Source organism: Typopeltis vanoorti, chromosome 14, assembly GCF_054136105.1.
Source record: "Typopeltis vanoorti isolate ZY-2024b chromosome 14, IOZ_Tvanoo_1.0, whole genome shotgun sequence".
NCBI classification, from domain to species: domain Eukaryota; kingdom Metazoa; phylum Arthropoda; class Arachnida; order Uropygi; family Thelyphonidae; genus Typopeltis; species Typopeltis vanoorti.
The window spans coordinates 35855047-35882602 of record NC_143562.1 but is presented as its reverse complement, the minus strand read 5'-3'; the positions used below and the strand labels follow the sequence as shown (position 1 = coordinate 35882602).

Genomic DNA, 27556 nt, shown 5'->3' with positions numbered 1-27556 from the left:
GTGTGCTGTAGGTTTCCATTCCTACCTTTCATCAGTGCGATTATCATTAAAAAAGAAAACACATTTATAGTTGATTCCATCACCGAGTAAAACGTATAGAATTCGGTTTTCCACCGCCCTTAAAATTCAGATCGAAGTCACACACACACGCGCGCGCGCGCGCGGTTTTGCTATAGCTTTCTTTTTACCGCTTTTCTTGTTACAGCTGACACAACTTGGCAGTGGAGAACACTTATTAGATTGAACCTTTTTTGGTGGCCTAGGGTTTGAATTAAATTTGAATTTGAATTTGAATTAAACGAGTGAAACAAAGAAATGAGTTTAAAATGTTTGAAAATGTTTCTTTAGTACTAATTTGGAAAGAAACTTAATTATCGAGATCTTTTTCATAGAGACTTTTAAAACTACCAATTCTTCTTAAGAGCGTTTGGAAAAATGACGACCTGGACTGTGAATGTGTATAATAACGTTTTGCTCCGTCTTTATTTGCAAATAGCATGTCGCTTTCAACCAACGGGGCTGGTTCCAATCCTAATATGACATGAATATTTATGAATGTCTTTAGATAGGAGATGAATTACATCGCGCTTATTTGAGTTACTTGAAATGTTTCATGTTTGGTCTCTAAAGCAAGTTTCCAGATTATCTGACACTTAAACCACTTGCAGTACTAATATACTATAAGTTTACGGGACTTTCATGGATACGATTTGCATTATTTGTTTTTTAAAAAAGTCTGTATATAGCAAGTACGGTTTTGTTTGTCTTATAATTTCATTTTGACGTTGCATTACATCATATTGCTTGATTTTTATTTATAAGTAGGAAATGTGAAAAAAAAATAGTGTGATAAAGCCATACAACTCTAACTGAAATGCTTTAATTTTTCAAGAAAGGATTTTGAGAAGATTTCTAGAGAAAAGCTATCCATTCTTGAAATTTACGGTACACTTATTGGGTCTGGGGCTGTAATATTATTTTCTGATAGTTCACATTCAATAATAAAATCACAAAAAGAAATCTTTTCTTATAAATTTCCTTTATGTACCTTCTTTGTCTCAATAGAATCATCTGTCTGTTGTAACAAAGCTCATTTCTGCGATGACGGATAGTGAGCTACTACTACTATATAACTTGAGCCAATATCAGTTTTCCAGAGTTGTTAGGGATTTTTTTATATTTAAAGAATTTATACGTGACATTTCCGACAAATCTTTAGGAATTAACCGTAAAAAACTGCATAGTGATGGAAGACACAAATTAATAATGAAATACGAACTTGCGATAGCATGGAATTTAGTAATTACTTTCTATTTTGACCACTAAACTTCATTTAGTGATCAAAACAAGTAGTTTAGTTATACACATTATATGTGCCTTAGCAGTCTGCTATGAAGCATTCATATCCAAAATAGAGCACTGTTTAATGATAATCAGAGAATGTTGTCAGTATCTTGACAAAGAGTCGCATGTCCACTATTGCAAATAACTCATGAGACAATGCTTCATCATCATAATCAAATTCCCGATATGTGCCCTCACGAGTTTCCAGTAATATTAATGCTTAATAATTATTAGAACTAATAAGTTAACAGACGCTGAGGAGATCTTCTGTAAGTGAGTTTGAAATGGTAGATGAAAGTGTAATTTAATTTAATTTAAATTTGTTAAACAAAAATCGAGTTTTGCGATCACCATACGATTATAAAGTCTTCTGTGTAGTCATACTGGAATAGGATTCCATTATGACTATGCAGAAGCCTAATGTTATAAAGCATTCATATCCTAAGTAGAACACTGTTTAATGATACTCAGAAAATGTTGTCGATTTTGTGAAATAGAATCGCATAGTCACCTTAAAAGCCACGCGTGAGACTGTTGAGGGAACGTGGATATTTGGTGAAAAACAGTTATCAGAAATATGCTTCCTATGATAGATATTGTGGCCATTCAGTTGTCCACAGTCAGGTTGTTTTCTGGCAGCTTCGTTAAACGACTGTTATGATACAGAGTCAAAACAGCAGCACTATCAGAGAGTAAAAGTGCTTCTGTTACTCTCTAACAAAGAATAACAGCAATTTGCTTCATTACTCTTTATTACACAGTGCCACAATTATCTAACGATTTAAGTGATTATGGCATATAATCACATAGCATTTTAAATTTCAAGAAAGACTGCATTATTAAGTTCACATTTCTTTGATGAAGGTAGATGGTATGCACTGAGTCTTTTTCTCTTGATTTGGCTTGAGACTCATTATTTGTAGGTCATGAAACATTAAACTCTGAGGCCCAGTACCGTTGCAAAGAGATTATGTGTATATCAGAAGAATAGTATGGAAAAATCAGCCTTAGTATGTCCAAGGCTCTCTCTCTCTCGCTCTCTCTCTCAATCTCATCGGACACATTCGCAATGTTTTGGAGCGGTAAATCAACGTTTAAGAAACCATATTATGTCAATTCCTGCTAGAAATGCAAATCATGAGCATTCTCCAAATGTTTGCGATATGATCAAAATACTAATTATGAGTCCAGTCCTCTCCAGTTGCAGAATTCACTCTCAGGTACTTTAATTCGTATTTAGAGAGCATTTGAACAGAAATGGTACATTCATAAGCATTAATACATAAAAGAACAACATAGTTTTATTATGTTTGTATAAATTGTTGCGTAATTTATTTTTGCTAGGCAGGGCAAATCCCCTGTCCTAGTTGCGACACTGATGTGAATGGAATAGCGCAAAGTTCTTCAATCTACACCCCGACGTCTTGTTTAGAAAGTGAGCTTGCAGAACTGCTTTTGTCACGATGATCCATAGTGATCATACTTGGGATCATACTGTGCCTCGTATATTAAATTGATTTTTGCTTTTTTCTGATTATAATTTCTGTTTCTCCGTGTTCTAATTATATCATGATCCATATACACTATCTACATTGCCCCATGTAGATATCCCCAATTTACAATTGATAATAGCAGGCGAACCATAATATCGGGTATGTCCATCTCTGGCTTTGTATGTCCATCACCTCCTGCACCCTGTGAGGGAGGCTTTCCACCAATGTGCGGCAGACATCAGGTGGAATTTGTCTTCATTCCTCCATCAAAGCAGCACTGAGTTCATCGACAGATCGAGGACGTGCTGCTCTTTACCTCAGTCCGCTCCATTTATTCCCACAAGTGTTCAGTGGGGCTTCAGGTCAGGACTCTGCACAGGTGAGGACAGTTTTAACACCCAAATCTTCATACAGTTCCATAGCAGCTGCAGCTTTGTGGCATGGAGCATTGTCGTCTTGATAGTAACACGGGTCCGTTCTATAAAAACTCCACAGTGTAGAGAACACTTGATTATCCAGAATATCAAGGTACTGAGCTGCCTTCATGGAACCACGGATAAGGACCAGTGGTCCCACTCTGAACCAGCTGAATGCATCCCACACCATTACTCCTTCACAACCAAACTTTACTGTGGATACAACACACTGTGGTTACAAGCGTTCACTAGGCTGTCTATACACCCACACCCTGCATCAGACAGAAAACAGGTGAACCTTGGTTAATCGCTCCAGAGTACCGTTTTCTACTGGTCAATTGTCCAGTTTGCATCAGGCCAGACGAGCCGCCTTGTTCGTTGTGATGTTCGGCTTGCGTTCTTCTGCCCTTCCGTGGAAACCCAGTAAGTAGAGTTCTTTTCATACACTATTAGTGCTCACCATGGTGTTCCTACGCTCTGGAACTTATCACGGATGGTCCGTGCCGATTGTAGCCGATTTTTGCGTTCCACCCATTTTAGCACCGTCCTATCCCTGCCAGTCATTTTTTGGCAGCCGCTCTGGGTGTTTTGCTCACTAGGTTTGCTGCCAGAACATCTCCATTTGTTGATCACATCGCCAAAGGTGATTTTGGATGCTCCAATTGAGCGGCAATGGCATGTATGAACATGCCACCAATGTGACACACCAGGATGACATCCATCTCGAAGGCACCGAGTTCACGTCGTGTTACCATACCACCTGTATTCAACTACTACGATGAAATACTGCTTCCTGCTATCTGTACACCGGTTTTTGTCATTAACAAACCGGAAATATCCCATAACTTCAAATAACAGAGGTGTCCGGACAATTATTGGTAGATAGTGTATGTAGCGAATACCAAGTCATCCCTCTTTGGAACTATAAGCTAAATGGTGGTCAAGAAAGGGATAATTCAAGCATTTGGAATAAATCAAAAGAAGAACTGCAAAATTCTCGTAATGGCCATAAATCTATCAACATTTTAGAAACACAAGTTCCTTATAGTTACTGTTCGACTTTTTGACACCAAAAGGCCTCACAAAATCATCTATCTAATATAATCATCAATGAAAATCAGCAAAGGTTGCTGGCCGTTCCACCTTAGATTTCATAGCGATTTAAGCTTCTTTGTTTAAAATTCAGATGCCTATTGTCATTATATAATTAGAGCTTAGTTTAATGCAGTCAGTATGCTGATAATTTAATGCATGATCGCTCTTAATGTCCTTTGTTTGCTTTTAGCATTACTGCGGAACTGACTGGTTATTTACAAGAAGCTTTTATTCCAAAGCTGTTGAAACCTAAAGCGTTAGAATGGTGACCATCATGTTACACAGTTAATCAAATTACCGAAGATTGACCGTATATGAAACTAAGCGTGCGGAGTTTCCTAAAAATAGCAACTTCCGCCGGTCTTTTTCATAGGTTTTATTGTATACAGTATATATATATATATATATATATATATATATATAAATATATATATATATATATTTATGATAGAAATCGATCAAACTTACGTTCTTGGTGAGCGCTGGCCACATAGGCGAGATCATCGAAATGGACTAGATCGTATCCTCCCTTGTCAGAGAGTTCTCCATCAGAATACCCAAGTAGCTGCTTTCCCCTAAAGAGCAAAAACAGCGGAGAAAATTTGTGGATATCATTTAAGAATATTTTTTCAACTTTCAAGTTTATTTATTCCAAAAAGATCATGAGGTATAATGAGAGTGTTTTCCATTTGAAAGAGAAAGGGGGGGGGGGCAAGGGTTTTTGAAAGAAAGAAATGAAGTTGTTATGTATTTTCATTAACTCAGCAAACATACTGAATTAAATTTACTAAGGCAAGTGATTTGAAGTCATTAGCTTCTTATATACGAGTTGTCCCAGTCCTGAAAATACTTCAGGCGCGAACTTTGTTTGTTTACACTTGGATTAAACCAAGTGTATAATTTTTGGTATCTTCATACTAAATTAAATTTAGTTTATTTTCTAATACTAAGATAATGCACCCTTGAGACTGGTTCTGAGGTTTGGGAAAAAGAAAAACAAATCAGCGAAAGTGAATCAATGCAATGGAATTTCTAGATTTACATCATGTCATTGAACGTGTCTGGATAGCCTCAAGGTGAATTTGTTGCTTACTGTTCAGTCATATTATCGGATTTTTTTTCTTTTGCTTTACTGAACCAATAATAGCAGATAAACGTATCTGGATATGCTTTCAGAAGGTTGAATTACAGTAAGCTGACAATGTCAAAAATACGATTATATTCTAGCATAATGGTGTTCTCTTCCAACACTGATGGAAGAGTCTACTTTGATGCGGAATTCCCAAATAGAATGATCCCTAAGCGTTTGTCATCTTCTCTCCTGGACTTCTTTTTGTAAATGAGAGGGAGGGCATGTAAAAGATGGATATATACCCTGAAAAAGTGACTGATATTGAAAAGATCTAGGAAAAAAAGCTATTAGGGACGATACAATTATCGATGGAGCATGCTGGTATGCCACGGCAAGAATATGACAAAACTTGATGGATCTACAGTATATACCTGCATGTCACGTTTTTCTCCCGGGCAGGGTAACTCTTTGGAAGTTTTTTATCCTGAAGATGCTTCGTGCGCAAACTTTGTTTGCTTACACTTGGATAAAGGATTAAACTAAATTTATTAGAGTAACTCTTTATTTTATATTAAAGATAGAAATCGTCAAGGACTTTTGAACATCCTACAAAACTTACGCCATTAGACAGAGAACGTCAAAGCGTTTTGGTACAGTTCAAAGTGCGCTACATTAATGATTTTGAACATAAAATTTAGACAGTTTTCTTGCTGATGATCCATTTCACCTGCAGCAAGATGGATCATCAGCAAGAAAACTGTCTAAATTTTTGTCTAAATGTTTATTGTGATGATTCATCTTGCTGCAGATTTCACCTGCAGCAAGATGGATCATCACAATAAACCAAAATCCCCAAAGTAGCACTTAATGTTCTAAATCCGATTCGAATCTGTCTAGGATGCGAAGAATCTTTATAGGGATATTTTTCATCGGAAGGTTAGTTGATCTCATAATGGTGGTGGTGATAGTAGGATTTTTCAATCCACAAGACAAGCAAACCAGATGCAAGAATACACGCAATCAAGACAGTACGCTAGTTTCATAGCCGTAGTTGATTCGACCGTTGTTCAGAACACAATCTCCTTCACAGATTTTGTAGTATGGTATTCGAGGACACAAAATTACTTTATCTGGTTGAGTACATCATTACATTGCAATAATTGCACTCCTAGTAGCCATTGGTAGAGTTTACGCCGCTTTTCTACTCTGCTAAATTTGAGTTAATGTTACATTTATCGTCTGCTAAACTTACATCACTGATAGGAAGTTCTCCGGTCAATAGTGTATAACTTTCATTTCTGTGTTTCGTTTCTTTTTATTTATTTTGATGTAATGCCTTTTCATTCCCAAATTGGTTAGCATCCAGCCCCCTTCTTCATCATAGCGGTAGTTGAGTTTTCATTTCCGTCAGTGATTTTTAGAGTAATAAAAGTATGGTACACAGTTCTGCTTGGAAAGATTAAAAAATTCGAATTTCTGAAAGGGAATCCCTACTTAGTGAGTAAATCGACCAACTCAAAAATTGGTAAAAAAAAAAAGCGGGGGGGGACTTTATTTGGACTCCTGACATTTAGAATTAATCGTTAGGATTTGAATATTTGATCATTTGCGTTTTGTGCCCCACTAAGAAGAGACAGAGAAGAAAGTAAAACAAGAATTGATGATTTGATAATGCATTCAAATTTTATATTCTATATAAAATTATACTAACATATAAGAACCTAAATTTCCAAAAAACATCGTGAAGATGATGAGAGAGAGAGAGCATCAAGATCAGCAACTTATTTGACTGAAATTATGAAAGAAACTTGGATGGATTTACTTCTCTTCAAATGAATGATAAGTAGCCGTGATGATTTTATGGGTTACAGGAAAATTCATCGAAAAGGCAATTCATCGAAAGACAATTCGTCGAAAATGCAATTCATCGAAAAACAATTCACTGAAAATTTTAAATTTTCGATAATGTTATGGTAAAATAATCCATTTAGAACAAAAAACTTAATCATGCAGACTGCTTCTTGTACTGCAACTTATACTAATTCTGCCAAGTCAGAGAGTTTTTGTAACTCAGTACATAGTTTGGACACATTATTTCTTTGTCTCCCCGAATATAGCTGAACTGAAAACTGGAACGGTTCGACATTTTCTTGTAAAAGTTTCACATAGCGAATCTGAGTAAAATTCATCCCATAATAATTGCTGTATTAAAGTCACATATTACTATTAGCAACAGTAATAATAATGAAGCCCACATAGTTCAGTTGGTAAAAACGAAGCCGTTTAGTTAGAAAGACCTGGGTAGTTGGATCCCATTTACGCATAATTTTTATCAGTCCTGTTCTACTAAAGGCAAGTTAGCAGGCATAATATAGATACGGCTGGGCTTTTCTTCCGGAAACAGGCAAATCAGTCCCATGAACAGACATGAAACAGTTATCGGACAAGAAAGACTATAAGAACCGTATTGTTCTATAATTTTTCCCTATGAAAGTAGCATTGTAATCTCCTTATTCAGGTTCAGGTTTTGTTCTGAATGGATCAATTTTCTCATAATATTTTCGAAAATTTTAAATTTTCGGTGAACTGTTTTTTCGATGAATTGCATTTGCGACGAATTGTCATTCGATGAATTGTTCATTCGATGAATTGCCTTTTCGATGAATTGCCTTTTCGATGAACTCTCCGGATACCGATTCTATGGTACTCGGATGCAGGAGAGTTTGTTTAACCTGTAGTATATTGGTACACTGGATGAACAGAAATGTGAGAAGAAAGAGGAAACTTATTTGCATTGGATTGGAAGGCCGGTAGATTATATTCATCAGGAAAGGAATAAGAGGCAGCAGTAAAAAGAATAACTGAAGAGAAAGAAATATTTGTTCAGTGAACATGGAGCTAAACTCTGAAGGAGGTTTTGATTAGCTGCTTCACGTGATTCGACATACTGATAAGAGAACGGGGAAATTATTGATGCCATTTCTAATGAACAGGGCCAATAAAAATATTGGTACTAAATGCAAGAACGAATACCGCTTCAATTCTGAATGCTGATTCAAGCATTTTAGAGAGCTCTTAGGGGAACCACCCCAAATATAAGAAGAATAATCAATAGGTGGATGAACATGTGGTTTTTTGTAGAGTTAGTCATTGTTCAGAAGTAAAGCAAAGCATTGAGCAAAAGGCGAATCTTAATTTTTTTTTTTTTTGTATGCTGAAGAGGCGATATTTGTAAAATGTGTATACTTAGAGATATAAGGTTGAGGTAATTCCATGAAGAGAAATTTCATCTTCCTTAGAGACTAAGATATTGTCAAAAGTAAGACCGAAAAAAAATTGGAGGCTTTGCGAGAAATACAGGATTAAGTTTTACTAGCATTGATAACATGAAACTGTGTACCATATTTACTCGAATATAACTCGCCCTCGCGTGTATCTCGGACCCCTGATTTTACTTTACGAAAAAAGAAATTTAAAAGTTTCGCGTATACCTCGCACACGAAAAAAGTTTAAAACTTTAAGAAATAGATAGTGAATGTTATTATGGCAGTTTCAGATATGTTGGAATTCGGTTGAAGAGAATCAACATTTCAACTGTCCGCGCGGTTAGCCTCGTGGCTTTGCGCTTCTCAACCACATGCCTGGGGAAGGAGTGTCCTGGGTTCGATTCCCGTCGCCGACGTGAAGAGCTTAAGGATCCTCCTCAGCCATAGCCGAGTTAGCCGGTCTTGGGCGTGAACAGCAGGTTCCCCCCCCCCCAGTTTATCTGGAGGTTTTCATCCTGCAAGCAGACAAACCGGCTCCGTGAACACACACGGATCTACAACCATAAATACTTAACCCCCATGAGGGGACTCAACTCGCCCCAATAGGGAGGGGGGGGAGAAAAGGAAGAAAATTCCATATGAATAAATAAATAAATAAAGCATTTCAACTCAACAATCGTGGACTTGCCTTTATCGTTGAGTCGCGCGAACTTTTGTTAATACCGCACTAATCATATGCACGTCTTCACAGCTGCTCTATTTCTACTGACCTACCATTGCTGTCGGTTTCGCGCTCCGCTTTCTTCTCTGTAAATTACTGTAATTTTTGCTTGAAATCTGGAGAAACGTACAACTTACAGTGCTGGTTTTAAACTCAAAATTATTGCTTTTGCAGTAAAACATGGCAGTCGAGCAGCGGGGCGTGAGTTTGCAGTGAATGAGTTTAATATGCGATATTGACGTAAACAGAAATGATTCCGAAGTGATAAAAGGACAAGCAATAATGAAAGTGTTTTAATTTAATTACAGAAGCAATGTAATTATTGCTAAAGATTCAAATATATCGCGTAATGAAGGTGAACGGCCGATCGCGTAAATAACTTTGATAAATAAAATTCAAATAAATTCATTTTATAAATAACGTGAGCAATTATAAATTATAATGAATGCTGAGGATTTAATTATAAACGTCAGTTTAGTTTTTTACTGAAATACTTTAGTTTCCGAAAATCCTCGCATATATCTGGCACCACGATTTTTTTTTTAACTTTAATTTTGGGGGAAAAGTTATACGGTAATGGATTTGAGGTCAACTGGAGAAGGTCATTACTATATAGAACTAAGAGTATGTGAGGGAATGGATCCCTGTGAAATACAAGCATCATTTGCCAAGTTTGAGGATAATCATCATTCACCATCACACATAATTTGTAAGTGCGTCAAGACAGCAACTCAGTTGCAAAACTTAGAAGACAGACTGTATGATGGGAGCTTACTTAATAAGCTTTTGTACCAAATCCTATCATATGCTTTACAGATATCAAAAGTAACCACTTCAGATTCCCTAAACTTTTCCATGGCTTTTATCCAAAGGTGGAGTAATATAAGCAATAAGATCTCCTCTTGATTCATAGTGAAAGAATTCATACTGCAAATCGTTTATTAGTTGAAAACCTCGCGGTAGCGTAGGAATTGAGTATTAATAGTTTCTCCATTATTTTAGAATATGCTGACGAGGAAATGACGGTAATCAGGTCGCAGAGATATGTCAGCCTTAGGAATGAGTTCCTCTGGATAGATACTAGTGAAATATCAACACAAACCTGCAGAGCATTTGCACCAACGACACTTTTATAATCCAGTTTGGGAAAGATTCTGTTGATCTCTTTCTGGCGAAAACTCAAAGGGTAATTGAATGTTATGTGTTTGGAATGGATAAGATGACTTTTATCAAGCTCGTCCATGCAAGAATTAGAGAAAATGTAGGAATAAATTGGCTTTTCTGTAGGTAACCCTGCAATTAAAAATCCAAGCGCAGGCGAGGTGAAAGGCAGAATTGGACACCAATAGTCAAAAGACCAGAAAGTATGATTGCCATTTGAACACGATGCAAGTGTTCTGCTTCTAGTCTTTTTAGTCTCCTTTCAAAATCAGTTTTGCATATGCTCAGCTTGGATATAAGACTTGAAACGATAATTCAATCAAAGAAATTAGGTAAAGTAGTCTCGAAGGTATTATATCTCAGCATTCCACTTGGCATTCCTATAATGTCAGACAACACGTGGATGACGAAAGTAGCTATGTGATTATTGCTTCGTCAAAGAAAAAAAATCAACACTTGATTGTGACCTGAACTCATTAGACAAACATCTCCGGATGTGTATGCTCTAATCCTCTAGATTTATTCCTCACTAACGAAAGAGTCACTAGTGAGGAAGAGATCTCGAGTGTTTGGAGTTTCATTACGATATTCTGGTAAGAATGTGATTCATTTGTGTAGGATCATTGGCAGTATCAAATATCTCAGCATCTCTACTTGCTTGATCTATGCGGCTGCAAAACAAATAGCCAGTTGGAGTTGTGAACATTGAAATCTCTAAGGAAGATGATTTCGCTATTAGGAAAGTCAGAATGGAGAAAATCAGCATTTAAAGAAGGAAAATCAAAAGGTTCAGAATACACTGGTTCTATAAATTAAGGAACAAAAGAAAAATTACGATAACTCAAAAACTATATGATAAATATTTATGTATTTCGGTGAAAAGTAGTATAATATGAGACATGAAAAAAACACCCACAAAAATTTGTAAAAAAAAGTTTAATTCAGTAACAAATGGGTACAGGAAGACAGTGGTCAAAACACAAGAGGTAAAAATGAGATTGTCAAAGTGCATCAAAAAGTAATGTGGTCATCCCTCACAACAATACAGTCCTCATAATAGCGTTTCACACTGTTTATATTAGTGTCCAGGAGCTCGGTTGGTACTAACAACCATTATTTCTGAGGGACTTGAGCATCCTAGAGCATCCTAAACATGATCAATAGGATTAAAGTCAAGGGGAACTGGCTAGCCAGTCTCCATACGTACGAGTCTCTATTTGAAAAGATTGGTCCACGAGCTTCGCTCTATGTGGACGAGTATTATCGTTATGGAGGATAAATGTCTCACCTCCCCAATCGTTCCCCTCATACGGACGAACATAGGGATCCGAGACCTCGTCTCTATAACCATTCCTCCGCGAAGCATATAAAAGTCATTGCGTCCACCCAACGAGCCGCCTCACCAAACCATTACACTACCTCCACTAGCTGTCCCTTTCATTGATATTAGAGTCAACGTGCTCCCCCCCCCGTTCTCTCAAGATCAGAGCATGCCTGATATCTCTTTATAGAGCAAATCAAGGCTCGTCTGTAAACAGTACCTACTCGCATTGGTCTTAGAGCCAGTCGACGTGGAGGTAACCATCTGGCTACCTCAGCCTGACTTTGGCCGACCTCTAGTCTTAGGATTGCTCGCCACATGAATTCACCAGTTAAATTATGTCTTTCAGCCATATCCAAGAATTTCAAACGTTCTCTCTCTCTCTCTCTCTCCTATAGTATGGGGATAGGGGCATGCAGACTACCGATCGTCTAGTACACAGACGGCCTTCGTGAATCCTGTGCACACTGGAAGTAGATGCCAATGTTCCTATGGCCGACGCGAGGTCAGATTGTAGCTGATTCGGGGTAGCGCTTCTGTTTTGGCGAGCAGATAATCGGAGATATCCGACACCCAGTGTTGGTAAAGTCCATGTCCTTCCTTCACTGCATCTCTGGGTTGCTGTTTGTAACTTGGAATTGATTCCACAGTCTGTGAGCGACAGAACGACTCATGTGCAACAACCTGGTTACCTCCGCCTGACTTTGGCCGGCCTTTAATCTTAGAACGGCTCGACACATTAATTCATCGGTTATATGATGTCTTGTCTTGCAACCATATTCAAGAATTTTGCTGCCAGTCTTGTTTTCACTTCAGACACAAAACGGAAAATTCCTCCAGAATGCTGAATTTTATGGCATTTCTCATTTGCATATAACCGCTGACAGCGCCTTTCATTTGTATACGATAACCAGACAGTCATTTTCATATGTTTTTTTTTCTTTTTCTCCAAAGTTCTTGCGATTTTCTCTTTGTTCTTTAATTTATGGAAACCGTGCAGTCGAGGACATTATGAGAGCTATAGAGATAGCAAATGAATTTGATGCGACGAAGTGATTTTTAACGAAAAAAAAAAGGGGGGGAGATTTTATATTTAGTACAAATGATGAATTAAAATGTAATTTTGAAAATTGGAGTGATCAGCGCTTAAAGACGCTGACATTTTAGTTTCTGTTGGGCAAATTAGGTACAAATTAGGAAAAGTAGATGCCACAGAATTTGTGTTACGATTGTAGCTGGCGACAGAAAATCAAACATCAGCATATGTTCTGAACAGTAGTATATTATAAAATGTGATGGGTTTCCACGAACAACGGTGTCGCAGATTTACTAAGAAGGGCTCATAGACAACAACTCAGTCAATCAGCTAGCGAAGCGCGTGATTATGACGCCAAAAGAAGGTGAAAAAAAATGAACAGTGGAACAGGCATGTCACAATGCTCATAAGGTTGTATTATGCATATCGCACTTGTTCATGTGGGTTGTACACCAGATAATCTTCACATGCACCATTTCTGTTATTACAAAAATGAGAACTGTCTACATCAGGCAAAGGAACATGGATGATTACTTGAAGATTATATTTGAAAAAAAGATCACTAGGTCCGATTAATGCAGATTCGTGTTCTACTGCGCTGATGGAAGAACCAAGATATGGGCAAAACAGTATCTGTGGCCCAACTGTGTACAAGATGAAACATTCCAAGAGGTAGTGCATTTGCTTCTAATATGTTCTAGAAGGCAAATGAACTATGCCTTCTAGAGCACGTTAGTCACCATGACAATATAGCCGCACCATATCACTATGACACCCCTATATGAAGAATGATCAGAGCATGTGCATCCCTCCATTCTATTTATTCATTTTGGAAACGTTATCTCGATAACGCTTCATGTCTTATAGGATTGTATCATGTAGGAGAGATCCACGAACATGGGAGTGACTACTTCACTAGCCTACCGATCTGCATGATTTGAACATGCATGGAATGGCGTGAAACAGATGCCAATTAAAATGTACGATTTTGAAAGGAGACGCCAACTACTGTTATTTACCTGAGGAAATACCTGAGTTAGAATCCCGTATAAGAAGCAAGGAACATTTATGAAGGCGGTTTCATTCGAAAGTGAGTTAGCCAGTCTTATACAAAAGCAGTAGAGTTTCTCTTCCAAAAATAGAAAAACCTACAAGAGAAGATAAAAATTGACAAACCTTGCAGACCATGTAGGAGTATTTCCGTTGCATTATCATTAATTAAGTTTATGTGCAACCAAATGATAATTTTTTTCTTTCGATCTGGACAGGTCAGTAAGAAGTTTCGATAGAACTCATCCTGTTTTACTGAACAAACCTGTTTATGTTGAAACTCGAAACTTGTGCTTTCATACAATGGTTCTGAATCGGAATGAAAAAAGCCAGTAAATTTTGATTAACTGAAATTGTGAAATAATTCAATATTTAAAATGCTATATGATTAAACAGAAATAAATTATAAATTAGGAATTTTCAGTCCATTTCTATAACATTCTTTGGTAGTAGACTGGAATGTTAATGTTATTGTAGGAGTCTTTATTTTATGCACATGCTGTATTTTTGTTATCTGACATGTGGAGATATGAAGCTAAATCAAAAAATCTTCACTTGCCTTTTTTATTTGACATACAGTGTGTTATGAACATATCATAATCATGCCATTGATTTTTCATCCCTTTCTTGTGAAATGTTGATACTAGGGCAATTTTCAATAGAAGTCACAAGGAACTATCCGAATTATAATTAGATGATTCCGCTGATTGACGTCTAGAGCCAGACTGACTGTATATGATCGGAAGTTGTCACGAAGCAGAATCGTATCAAAGACAAATGTGGGTGATTCCAGCAGTAGAAAATATGCCAAAAAAAGCTTTTGCTATTTCAAATCTCATCAATATCACTTAATGAACAGCTCTTCATTTGAACTAAGCTGTTAAATATCAGCCTGTTTTAAATTGATCAATTGATCGTTCAGCTTGACAGCTTTTTTTTTTCATGTATAGGGACAATCTGCTGATAAATGTCACTTGTGTGACATTTTAACAGAAATTGCATAACACTTCGTTGTTCTCCTGTCGTTAAGGTGTCCGTGTTTGAAATGCCGTAATAGCCAATGTAATGTTTCTGCCTGCCCGAAAAATATATAAAAATATATTAATGATTCATTTTTCATTTGTATATTTTGTATACAGTATTTCATTTGTAAATTTATATACATATTCTGAAATTCTCATAATACTGCATATGTCAAATAAAAATATTGACAAAAACTTCAATTTAATTTCAGAAATCAAATAATTTTTCCATGCTTTCATTTGAATTGTCATCATCACTATTACTTAAAAGTTAGCAAAATATTGATTTTTTTTATCAGTATCGCATATTGGAAGAGTTTACATGGACAACTTTTATTTTCTGATTCATGTTAAAACAAAATAAGATAAAAAAAATACAACCCTATTATATTTACCTTTGATCCATTGAGACTAGAGAGAGGTCGAGTTTGTGTTTACTTTTAAACATGGAATCTTTTTGGGGCATTTCGAGTAGAGACGGCGGGCCAAATGGAGTACACACAGCAAATAATGCTAAAGGGGGATCTTCTGTCTTATGATTCTGACCGTGGAGAATTTTAATCCTTCCTCGTATGTCCAACCTCTAAAAAGAATATAAAATTCAGTATAAGTGCAAAATCAAGTATTTATTGCTTGCTTTTCCTTTAACACAGAAATAAAAATTTAAGTATTATAGATGCCAACTAATATAGATAATTGTATTGCATCAAATGTATTAGTTAAATTTCGACGTACTGAGTCTTACCTTGATCACTACCATGTTTATTAGATGCACGAAGTAGTTTGAAAATGTTTTATGTTTGATCTCTAGAGCAGGGTTTTCCGATTATGTAACTCTTAGCCCACACAGGCATTAATAAACACAGTTTTGTAACTTTTCATTGGCACGATTCACATAAAAATAATTTTTGATTATAAACTGTAAGTAAAGGTTCTGTTATGTTTAATGAATTTCAACAGTAAATATTTGAGTAGTTTTGATCCAAGGCGTTTATCTTGCGGTAGTTCGTCATCATCATCATTATCAAACAACCTGTTAGAGCATTAAACCTGTTCGTTGGTGTTTGATGCAGTTTCTCCTTCTACACCACCTCTTTACATTATCTGTTTATGTCTTCTATTCTATCAAACAATAAGGTTTTAATTTTTCTGTTCTCATCCGTCCTGCAGACATGTTCAAAAGGTTGTTTACTTCCACTTATTTTCCATTAGATTATCTTTACAATTTACTTTTTTATAGAGTTCTTCGTTTTTTACGTTTTTCATCTTTCTATAGATGTTCTTATCTTATCCATAGCGTTATAGACTTTTGCTTTTGTTATAGATCTGTCATCTATTTTAGTCAGCTGAATTGAGTCACGTTCTACCTAAGTATGCGAAGCTCCAAACTTCTTCTATCTCATGTTTATTTAACTTTATTCGCTTCTTCATCCTCTTCTCTCAGAATATCATGATTTTAGTTTTTTTTCAGGGTTAATTATCAACCATATCTCTTTCCTTCTTCACTTAACTTCAGCACTGTACCGTGTAGTTCTTCTTCATATACTTCAATAATAACTATGTCTTCTGCAAATCTCAAATTATTGATTCTCGTACCTTGAATGAAACATGTTATAAATGAGAATATAAATTCTCATTTATAACATGCATTGTTCTTTCCAAAAGCATGGTAAAGATGCTCAAAGATGTTGGGTTTCCTTGTCTTGTGTCTCTCATTGTCAGAAACCATCTTCCTGTTTTTCAACAATTTCTCACAGCGGCCATGGCATTGTCGTTGATATTCCGCAATAGATATATCGGTATACTCAGTAAAATTCGAGTACCATCCGTGTACTCGAATGCTTTTTGATATATGCGCTTTCGAATGGTTTCTGAAAGTGATCAAAGCAAGCATGAATATTTACGTTTTTACATAGAACTTTCTCCACAGTTAATCTTAACATCGATGTTTGGTGCACACTCTGTCTCTTCTGAATCTTGCAAGCACACATCTAGATTTTCTTCCATCATCATCATCATCATCATCAAATTCCTGCTATGTACCCTCAAGGGGTGTACAGGATAAGACAATACTACATGAAAAAATTACATCATTACTAACTTCCTATCTACAATTTTCCTCCAAATCAGTCTGTTACTTGTCAAGACTCCAACATTATCAGATCTTATATTTCTATCATCCAAGGCACTTTGTACCGTATCAATCCACCTATATCTTGGTCTTCCTCTGGGTCGTTTTCCTGCCAACCTGGCAGAGAACACTTGTTTTGCAAATCTTTCCTCTCCCATTCTATTTAAGTGACCATACCACCTGAGATTAGCTCTGCTAATGCATTCCTGGATGCTGACAATGTCAAGTTCTTTCCTAATATCCTCATTTTTAATATGATATTGCCATTGATGCCATCTGTTCACGACTCTAATCTTTTTCAGGACTCTCATTTCTGCGGTCTCTAGTCTTTGGTCAAGTGTTTTACTTCTGACCTAGCTCTCAGATCCATAAGTTAAAACTGGTTTGAACACTGTCTTGTATACAGCTAATTTAGTGTTCCGACTAATTTCTCTCTTATTCCATATGAATTTATTCAATTGACTTCCCACCATACCAGCTTTGCTGATTCTATTGTCTATTTCTATATTTAATTTACCATCTTCAGTAAAAATTGTGCCTAAGTAGCTGAAATGTTTTACTTGTTCCACAGGTTCTCCATTCACAACACAGTTGACATTTTCGATGATTCTGCTTATTTTCATTGTCTTTGTATTTTTATTGCTGACCTTCATACCATATCTATTACAACAGCTATTCAATTTAGTCAGAGAATCTTGCAGACTTGTAGCGGATTTATTTAGAAGTATAACATCATCCGCATAAAGCAAAGAGCTGACATTAACATCTCCAATTTTGATATCATGTTTAATACCACTTTCCTTCATAATGTGATCCATATAGATAATGAATAACAGAGGAGATAATGTACATCCTTGTCTCACACCAGATTTAACATTAAACCATCTTCCTGTACTTCCTTCAATTCTAACTGCTGACTTACAACTCAAATAAAGACTAAGTATTGCTTGATATAATGCCCCATTGACACCATATAACTGCAGCATATTGAATAGCTTCTCTCTTGGCACCTTGTCATATGCCTTTTCCAAATCGACAAAACTTAAATACAGATCTTTGTTATATTCCCATGCTTTCTCGACTATTTGTCGTCAAGTGAAGATCTGATCCTGACAGCCTCTATTTGGCCTGAATCCAGCTTGTTCTTCACCAAGCTTTTTTTCCACAATTCTTCTCAACCGTTTCTCAAATATACTGGCATAGATCTTGCCAGGAACACTCAGTAGGGAAATACCTCTGTAATTCTCACATTCAGTTTTATTTCCCTTTTTATATATGGGTACTATGAGAGCTCTACTCCAATCATCAGGAATTCGTCCCTCTGTCCAAGCTTTCTGAACTATGCAGTGCAGCCACTGTAAGACTTTCATACCACCATACTTCAGCATTTCTGGTCGAATATCATCTACTCCTGCTGCCTTTCCACATTTCAAGCCTTTGATGGCTTTTTCTACTTCAAGTATGGATATGTATTCCTGACTGCATGCCTGGTCAGTGTTTTTTTTTATCACTGTGCTGTCATCACTGCTTGTTTCATTTAGCAGTTTTTCAAAGTAATTACTCCATACTTCAAGGATATCTTTTTCTCCTGTTTTCATATCACCTTTATCATCTCTAACTCCTTTCACAGCACTCTTTCCTCCATTCCTAAGCTTCTTCAGCAACCTCCAGAATATTTTGCCACCTTCTTGATATTTATTTTCCATATTCTTGCCAAAGTCCTCCCATGACTTTTGTTTAGCTAGTTTTACACACTGTTTAGCTTTCTTACATTTGTCTCTGTATTCTGTAAGAGTAAAAGCTGACTTATTTGACAGGAACTTTTGATATGCTTTCTTCTTTTCCTTCACTGCCTCTTTAACTTCCTGTGTCCACCAGGGAGTTCTGATTTTTTTATCCTTGCACACAACCTCACCACATGCCTCTCTAGCAGAATCAATCAATGTTTTCTTCAGAGTTTGCCACTGAATCTCCAAGGTTTGATTCCTGTTCTCAAACTCTTTCATTTTTTCTTCAATAATCTTTGTGTATTTTAGTCTACAGTTCACATCTGAGAGCTGCTCAACTTTTATTCGCTTTAAAACTTTCTTACATGTTATTCTTTTCAATATGAAATTCAATTTTATCCTGCTCAAGACTAAATAGTGATCACTTCCAATTTCAAATCCTCTGTACACTCTGGTGTCCTGCACCAGGGAGAAGACATCACTATCGACAATAACATAGTCAATGAGACTTTTCTTATTCCTAGCCTCTTCTCTCCATGTGAATTTGTGCACATTTTTATGTTGGAACATGGTGTTAGTAATAACCATTCCATGTCCTGAGCAGAAATCCAACAGATATTTGCCATTATTATTAGCTTTGTTCTTTTCTCCAAATTTTCCCAAAATATTTTTGTATGTCTCGCAATCATTTCCTTCTCTGCTGTTTAGATCCCCAACAAGGACCAACTTTTCCTTTTTCATTGTGTCAGTTGCTTTTTCTAAAGCCTCAAAAAATTCCTCCACTTCTACCTTAGTAGAACCTTCTGTGGGACCATAGGCACAAATAAGTCTCATTGTCCAGTTCCCCATTCTAATATTTGCCCACATTACTCTACTTGAGACTGACTGCCATTCAAGAAGATTAGCCTCGTATTTTGTGTTGAATACTATGGATACTCCTTCTTTTCCTTGATTGTCATTGCCTGAATATATCATTTTGTATTTATTGCTCAGAAAGATCTCACCAGTTTTGGTCTTTTTTGTTTCAGTCACCCCTATTATGTCGATCTGGTACTTATCTAATTCCTCGGCTAGCTCCATTTCTTTGCCATTCAGGCTTCTTACGTTGATAGTACCAATCTTTCACTCTGGTGATGTTGAGTTGGGGTTTGTTTTCAGATTTGTTCCAGTAGCTGACTTTTCGCTGTTTGCCCTGGTTCCCTGGCAAAAACAACGGGGGCCTTGTTTAACCGGGCGACGCCCCAGCCGGAATGAAATTTTGTCATGTTGTACCATCATTTTTTATTTTGGTTTAACCAATAAGAATACAATTTGGTCGGCTAAATCCCAAATTGTCAGCCCATCCTCGTTCGTTCAGTATCAAAGTAGATACCCAACAGGGTGCACCACGAGAAGGTGAGGATTGGACATTAGGTCAGAATCCCTGGTCGGTTCTCCGCATTCCTTTAAAGGCTATGTGGAGGTCTCCTCTCAGTTATACAGCTTTGACCCTTAAGCACCCCATTTTCTTCCATTAGTTTCCTTATTCTTTCTGTTAATATCACCATGAGTACTTTTTCCACATGACTCGTTAGATCAATTGTTCTGTAATTTTTGCTTTCCATTTTGATTCTTTTTTGTGAATGATTATTAGAATTGATCTTGTCCATTCTTTTCGGTGCTTTCCCTTCAACTGATGTTACAAACTACATGGTGATGATAAACGAACTACACAACCAATATAGTTCTGTCATCTCGTCACTTCAGATAACAACCTCGTCCTTCAGTATATCTGGAATAATGAGTGTCACTGTAGGTTCGTTTTAACAATCAGGGGACTATTTAATTGTTTTTATTTTATTTTAACTATCATCTCTTCTCATTCCAAGCATCATATTTGTATACTAATCTCTATTTTACTCTTATTTTTTCAATTTGGGTATATGGGAGGAAGACAATTTTGACACCTGAGTGCGTATTGTTTGAGGCAACAAAATATCTAGGTAAAAGCGGATCTTTAGGAAAATCAGCATAATTTAGAAGTTGCCTTCTCGTCTCATCTATCGCGTTCTGATTTTAGATACATGGCGGTAACCTAAAAATTTAAATTTGTGAATAATTCAAAAGATTCAGGTTCAGGAACTATTTTTATTTGTTCGAGGAAGCTATTATATTCCAAAATAACAATTAATTGATAATTATTGCCAATTATTACTAAGCAGTCGCTAAATAGAAACACTGATTACATACTTTAGATTGTAATCATTTGTGCATTAGCTACATACATGACTTTTTCGCAGATTTCTATATATTCAAATAAGTTAACTCTAAAAGTAAACAGTTAATTCAAGTATACAAAAAATTAAAAGTATAGTTAGGAAGGGAGAGCCTATAACCACTTCTTTAATACAGGATAAATGCAAATAATTTAAGCACATTGAAAAATTTATGTACAATAAATAAAATAAAAATAAATGGCATACAAAAAATGCAATTTAGACCACTGAAAGAAGAAGAAATTCACTTCAAAAAATTCAAATACTCCAGTTTGAGTTTAATGAATCTATTATTGCTTGTTTATTGCGGTTAGTAAAAATTACAGATCTTCATTTCTTACTCGGTGATTTTCTTTTCGTGCCTTCTGTTCTTGTTCCTTGTCCCTGAAATAAACTGTGGACAGTAGGTTTCATATGCAATGAAATGATGTATCTTTCACAGCAAAAGTCAAAATAACTACTTTTTATAACAGTTTTGCTGTTATTGTTACCCGTTACGTATGCGTCATTATATCGTGGAGTTTGAATGTTGTAGTTGTCGTTGCTATTTAGGGTTGATTTGATGTCATCTTGAAGAGCAGTGACAATTACAACATGAGGAGAATATATGATTTCCGGTATAAAGGCCATGTTCATTCATTCATTTCGTATGGTGATTCAACGGCCACGAGCCCCTTTTACGGGGAGGTGTGGCACCACCTCAATCCCCCCTATTTTTATCTGGGCTCGGGACCGGCATAGCTGACAATTCAGACCTATGACTGAAGGGATTGTCTTAAGTATTCCTGACTGTATCCCTGTCTGTTCACGGGGCCTGTTTGCCTACTTGCAGGATGAAAAAATCCCAGATAAACCAGGGGAAAACCCTGCTGTCCACGCCCAAGACCGGCTAACTTGGCTATGGCTGAGGAAGATCCTTAAGCTCCTCACGTCGTAGACGGGAATCGAACTTAGGACACTCCTTCCCCAGGCATAGCCACTAGGCTAACCGCGCGAACAAGGCCATGTGGAGATTAGTAATTGAAAAACTGATTTATAAGCTTAAAACTTGATCAGTTCTGTGTACCCTGTGATACACTACATCACCAGAAATGCAAAACATTAATCAGTATGTAATAAAGAAGCGTTTACAACGTACAGGACAGTGATAAAGGAATAATCAAGATTTAATTGTTCGATAGTTAAGTGCGTGGTAAAATCATTGATGTATTGCTATGCCTAAAAGGTATACGTGTTCTGAGATTTTTGATAAATAGCAGCCGAAATTCACATAAGCCAATTTCTTGGTTTTTGTTATGTTTGGTGGGACTACATAACATTTCGGAGCTTCTTGAATTTCGTAACCAAACTGTTATAATCTTTACGGGGTATTTATGTTCGTTGCCAGAGGACTTGATGTTCTCCATTTATTGAATGGAAGACTATACCAGATTTGTGTTTTCTTTTCTTTTCTTTTCAACATCTTTGAAGTATCATAGCATACCAGATTTTTTGATAAATAGGATGTTATAAACACCTTTTTTTGATATCTTATTTAAATATTTGCATTTTTCCCGAAGACGCTTATCACAAGATATACGAAACTAGTCAACCTTTAAGATAATATATCAGTTTTTACGGCTATTGGTATCCGTTGTCTTTATACTAGAAATCATTTTGATATGTAGCTAACTATAGAAGCCTTAGAGAAATGAAGAAAGTTTCGTATATTCTGCTTATAGTATCGTGTGTCTCCGTCTGTTTTTTTTTTTTTTTTTGGAAAATCGAAAGAATTGATTTTGAATAAAGATATACTAATAACCCGACATCTTTTTCTGAAGGTTCTAATTTTAGTTTTGTTTAGTTTTCTTTTTCCTTTTTCATTCAATATTCAATCTTCATCTTTATTCGCATTGTGATTGGTCTTGATTTTTTGGTTGGAGTAATTACATTTTCGCAAAAAACTGTGGCCACTATTTATTTGTTATTCATGCAGTTTGAAATACTTTTGACTTTTATGTCCCTTAAATAACATTAGCTTAACATTAGCTTCTAAAAAGTGTGACTCGAGCCCATGTCGCTCCAACCGAAGGATAAATGTCGTGACTTGATCGCAACTGCGCATCGATTCGAATCTGTGAGAGAGAGAGAGAGAGAGAGAGAGAGAGAGCATCATCATCATCAAATTCCTGCCATGTACCCTCAAGGGGTGTACAGGATATGACAGTACTACATGAAAAAAATTACATCACTATTAATTTCCTATCTACAATTTTCCTCCAAATCAGTCTGTTACTTGTCAACACTCCAACATTATCAGATCTTATATTTCTATCGTCTAAAGCACTTTGTACCTTATCAATCCACCTATATCTTGGTCTTCCTCTGGGTCGTTTTGCTGCCAACCTGGCAGAGAACACTTGTTTTGCTAATCTTTCTTCGCCCATTCTGTTTAAGTGACCATACAACCTGAGATTAGCTCTGCTAACGCATTCCTGAATGCTGACAATGTCAAGTTCTTTCCTAATATCCTCATTTTTAATATGATACTGCCATTGATGCCATCTGTTCACGCCTATAATCTTTCTCAGGACTCTCATATCTGTGGTCTCTAGTCTTTGGTCAAGTGTTTTACTTCTGACCCAGCTCTCAGATCCATAAGTTAAAACTGGTTTGAACACTGTCTTGTATACAGCTAATTTAGTGTTCCGACTAATTTCTCTCTTATTCCATATGAATTTATTCAGTTGACTTCCTACCATACCAGCTTTATTGATTCTGTTGTCTATTTCCATATTTAATTTACCATCTTCAGTAAAAATCGTGCCTAAATAGCTGAAATGTTTTACTTGTTCCACAGGTTCTCCATTCACAACACAGTTGACATTTTCGATGATTCTGCTTATTTTCATTGTCTTTGTCTTTTTATGGCTGACCTTCATACCATATCTATTACAACAGCTATTCAATTTAGTCAGAGAATTTTGCAGACTTGTAGCGGATTTATTTAGAAGTATAACATCATCCGCATAAAGCAAAGAGCTGACATTAACATCTCCAATTTTGATATCATGTTTAATACCACTTTCCTTCATAATGTGATTCATATAGATAATGAATAACAGAGGGGATAATGTACATCCTTGTCTCACACCAGATTTAACATTAAACCAAATTCCTGTACTTCCTTCATTCTAACTGCTGACTTACAACACAAATAAAGACTAAGTATTGCTTGATATAATGCCCCATTTACACCATATAACTGCAGCGTATTGAATAGCTTCTCTCTTGGCACCTTGTCATATGCCTTTTCCAGATCGACAAAACTTAAATACAGATCTTTGTTATATTCCCATGCTTTCTCGACTATTTGTCGTAAAGTGAAGATCTGATCCTGACAGCCTCTATTTGGCCTGAATCCAGCTTGTTCTTCACCAAGCTTTTCTTCCACAATTCTTCTCAACCGTTTCTCAAGTATACTTGCATAGATCTTGCCAGGAACACTCAGTAGGGAAATACCTCTGAAATTCTCACATGCAGTTTTATTTCCCTTTTTATATATGGGTACTATGAGAGCTCTACTCCAATCATCGGGAATTCGTCCCTCCGTCCAGGCTTTCTGAACTATGCAGTGCAGCCACTGTAAGACTCTTATACCACCATACTTCAGCATTTCTGGTCGAATATCATCTACTCCTGCTGCCTTTCCACATTTCAAGCCTTTGATGGCTTTTTCTACTTCAAGTATGGATATGTATTCCTGACTACATGCCTGGTCAGTGTTTTTTACCATTGTGCTGTAATCACTGCTTGTTTCATTTAGCAGTTTTTCAAAGTAATTACTCCATACTTCAAGGATATCTTTTTCTCCCGTTTTCATGTCACCTTTATCATCTCTAATTCCTTTTATAGCACTCTTTCCTCCATTCTTGAGCTTCTTCAACAACCTCCAGAATATTTTGCCACCTTCTTGATATTTATTTTCTATATTCTTGCCAAAGTCCTCCCATGACTTTTGTTTAGCTAGTTTTACACACTGTTTAGCTTTCTTACATTTGTCTCTGTATTCTGTAAGAGCACAAGCTGACTTATTTGACAGGAACTTTTGATATGCTTTCTTCTTTTCCTTCACTGCCTCTTTAACTTCCTGTGTCCACCAGGGAGTTTTGATTTTTTTATCTTTGCACACAACCTCACCACATGCCTCTCTGGCAGAATCAATCAATGTTTTCTTCAGAGTTTGCCACTGAATCTCCAAGGTTTGATTCCTGTTCTCGAACTCTTTCATTTTTTCGTCAATAATCTTTGTGTATTTTAGTCTATAGCTCACATCTGAGAGCTGCTCAACTTTTATTCGCTTTAAAACTTTCTTACATGTTATTCTTTTCAATATGAAATTCAATTTTATCCTGCTCAAGACTAAATAGTGATCACTTCCAATTTCAAATCCTCTGTACACTCTGGTGTCCTGCACCAGGGAGAAAACATCACTATCAACAATAACATAGTCAATGAGACTTTTCTTATTCCTTGCCTCTTCTCTCCATGTGAATTTGTGCACATTTTTATGTTGGAACATGGTGTTAGTAATAACCAGTCCATGTCCTGAGCAGACATCCAACAGAGAGAGAGCAGCATAAGTGATATTTATCATTTCGAACTGTCGATTGAGTATTGAGAAGGTTGTTACCGAATACGTTGAGTGACTTGGAAAAATCAGTTAAGATATAAACTACTCATAACTGCATATTTTGCAACTTGCACTATGTAAACACGCGGCTTCATGTATAATAAACTACATGCCACACACATACACATGATTAATTAAGTTGATTATCACATCTTCATGACTAAATTTATTCTTTATGATGTTCGGTATTAACATACTTTCTCTTGGTATTAATATGCTTAATTAAAAACAGCAAACGTCTCTACATTTTAATTAATTGCCTAATTAATTATATACTGCTGAGAGCAGAGCAGTTATATTGCTAAAACATTCTCCAGATTGTAGAATGGTTTATTTCATCCAGTAAAACTTATTAGAGTTCTTATCTGAAAGAAGAATGATATCTGAGATAGGAATAAATAATTCATATTTGATGACAAGCAAGAAGAGAACCAGTTATCACATGGTGCTGCTAACATATCCATCAATAATTAATTAGGCAATTATATATATATATGCGAAAAATCCTTACAATGTTTCCTAGTATCCTAGAAAGAAATCGAACTCGGATTTTTCTAACCGAAGGAAGAAAACGCAGTTCTTCATATTGTCTTTCGGGAGAAGCCTTTTGTTTTTCTTATTCCCCCCCCCCCCCTTTTCCTTCTTAAGGATGAATTACACATCAAAGACAAATTCAAATTTTCCAAAATTTCCTTGTTATCTTCGAGTACTGTTTTTCATCTGGGGCAGCATAAACGTCTGTGTGATCATTCCGGCTATTTCAACAACAGATGTGTGTCAGCGAAGGGTCCAAACCTCAAAGTCTGAATTTGTCTTTGATGTGTAATTCATTCTTAAGAAGAAAAAAAAAGGGGGAGGGGGAATAAGAAAAACAAAAGGCTTCTCCCGAAAGACAATGTGAAGAACTGCCGTTTCTTCCTTCGGTTAGAAAACTCTGAGTTCGATTTCTTTAGGATACTAGGAAACATTGTAAGGATTTTTCGCATATATATATAATTGCCTAATTAATTATTAGGTTTGATGGATATATATATATATATATCCATCAATCAGTAGCTTTTAACAGGCACTTAGCACTCATGGCTTTGGACTCCCCAACCGTAATACGAGAATAAGGCAGTTATCCCCTAGGCCTCTAAGTATTCTTGTCTGTAAATTGCATGTGTTCTACTGGCCGGCTTGTCTGTTTTGAGGGACGAAACCCGAGTTTCCTGGATATATATATATATATATATATATATATATATATATGCCTTTTAATTTAAAAAAAGTAGAATATTATGTTACTTTAATACTAAAGAATATGATAGAACAATATTGGAAAACATTTCTCTCCTTCTCCCCTTCTCTGATTTGTACGAATGGTTACTGCAGCTCATGTTTTTTTTTTCTATTGAAAATAGCTACTGTGTGCTTTTAAGACGATAATTGCTAAATAATACTTTCTAAAAAATAAACAGTTTACTAATTTTTACTTACCAGAAAACCAGAAGTGTTGTCTAAAAGGCACCGGAATCTGACTGTGAAGTTCCTCTCTAGAAACTGATAATTTTCTGTTAAAGACAAATAAATTAAATTGTAATGTTATATTTATATGTGAAGTATAAGTGTTTTGGAAGTGGATGTTTCTAATGAAAATAAAAATAGTCATGTGATTCAAATGAAATTAAAGGGACACACTCTTTGAAATTCATAATTGACTAGATAATTAACATTCTACAAAAGAGCAATTTTATAAAACGTACACCAGTTGTTGAGTAAAGATCACCAGTTC

General features: G+C 36.2%; 1 protein-coding gene across 1 annotated transcript in view; it reads right to left on the bottom strand.

Moving 5' to 3' along the window:
• The window catches only part of LOC150099366 (uncharacterized), a 249318-nt gene that overhangs the window by 7921 nt on the left and 213841 nt on the right, over window positions 1-27556 (bottom strand). Inside the window, exons 6-8 of the mRNA XM_090404327.1 lie at window positions 27262-27335; window positions 15393-15580; window positions 4817-4923 (exon numbers count right to left, since the gene is read on the bottom strand). Of these exons, the coding sequence (XP_090260453.1) occupies window positions 4817-4923; window positions 15393-15580; window positions 27262-27335 (369 nt within the window). The remainder of the gene's footprint in view (window positions 1-4816; window positions 4924-15392; window positions 15581-27261; window positions 27336-27556) is intronic.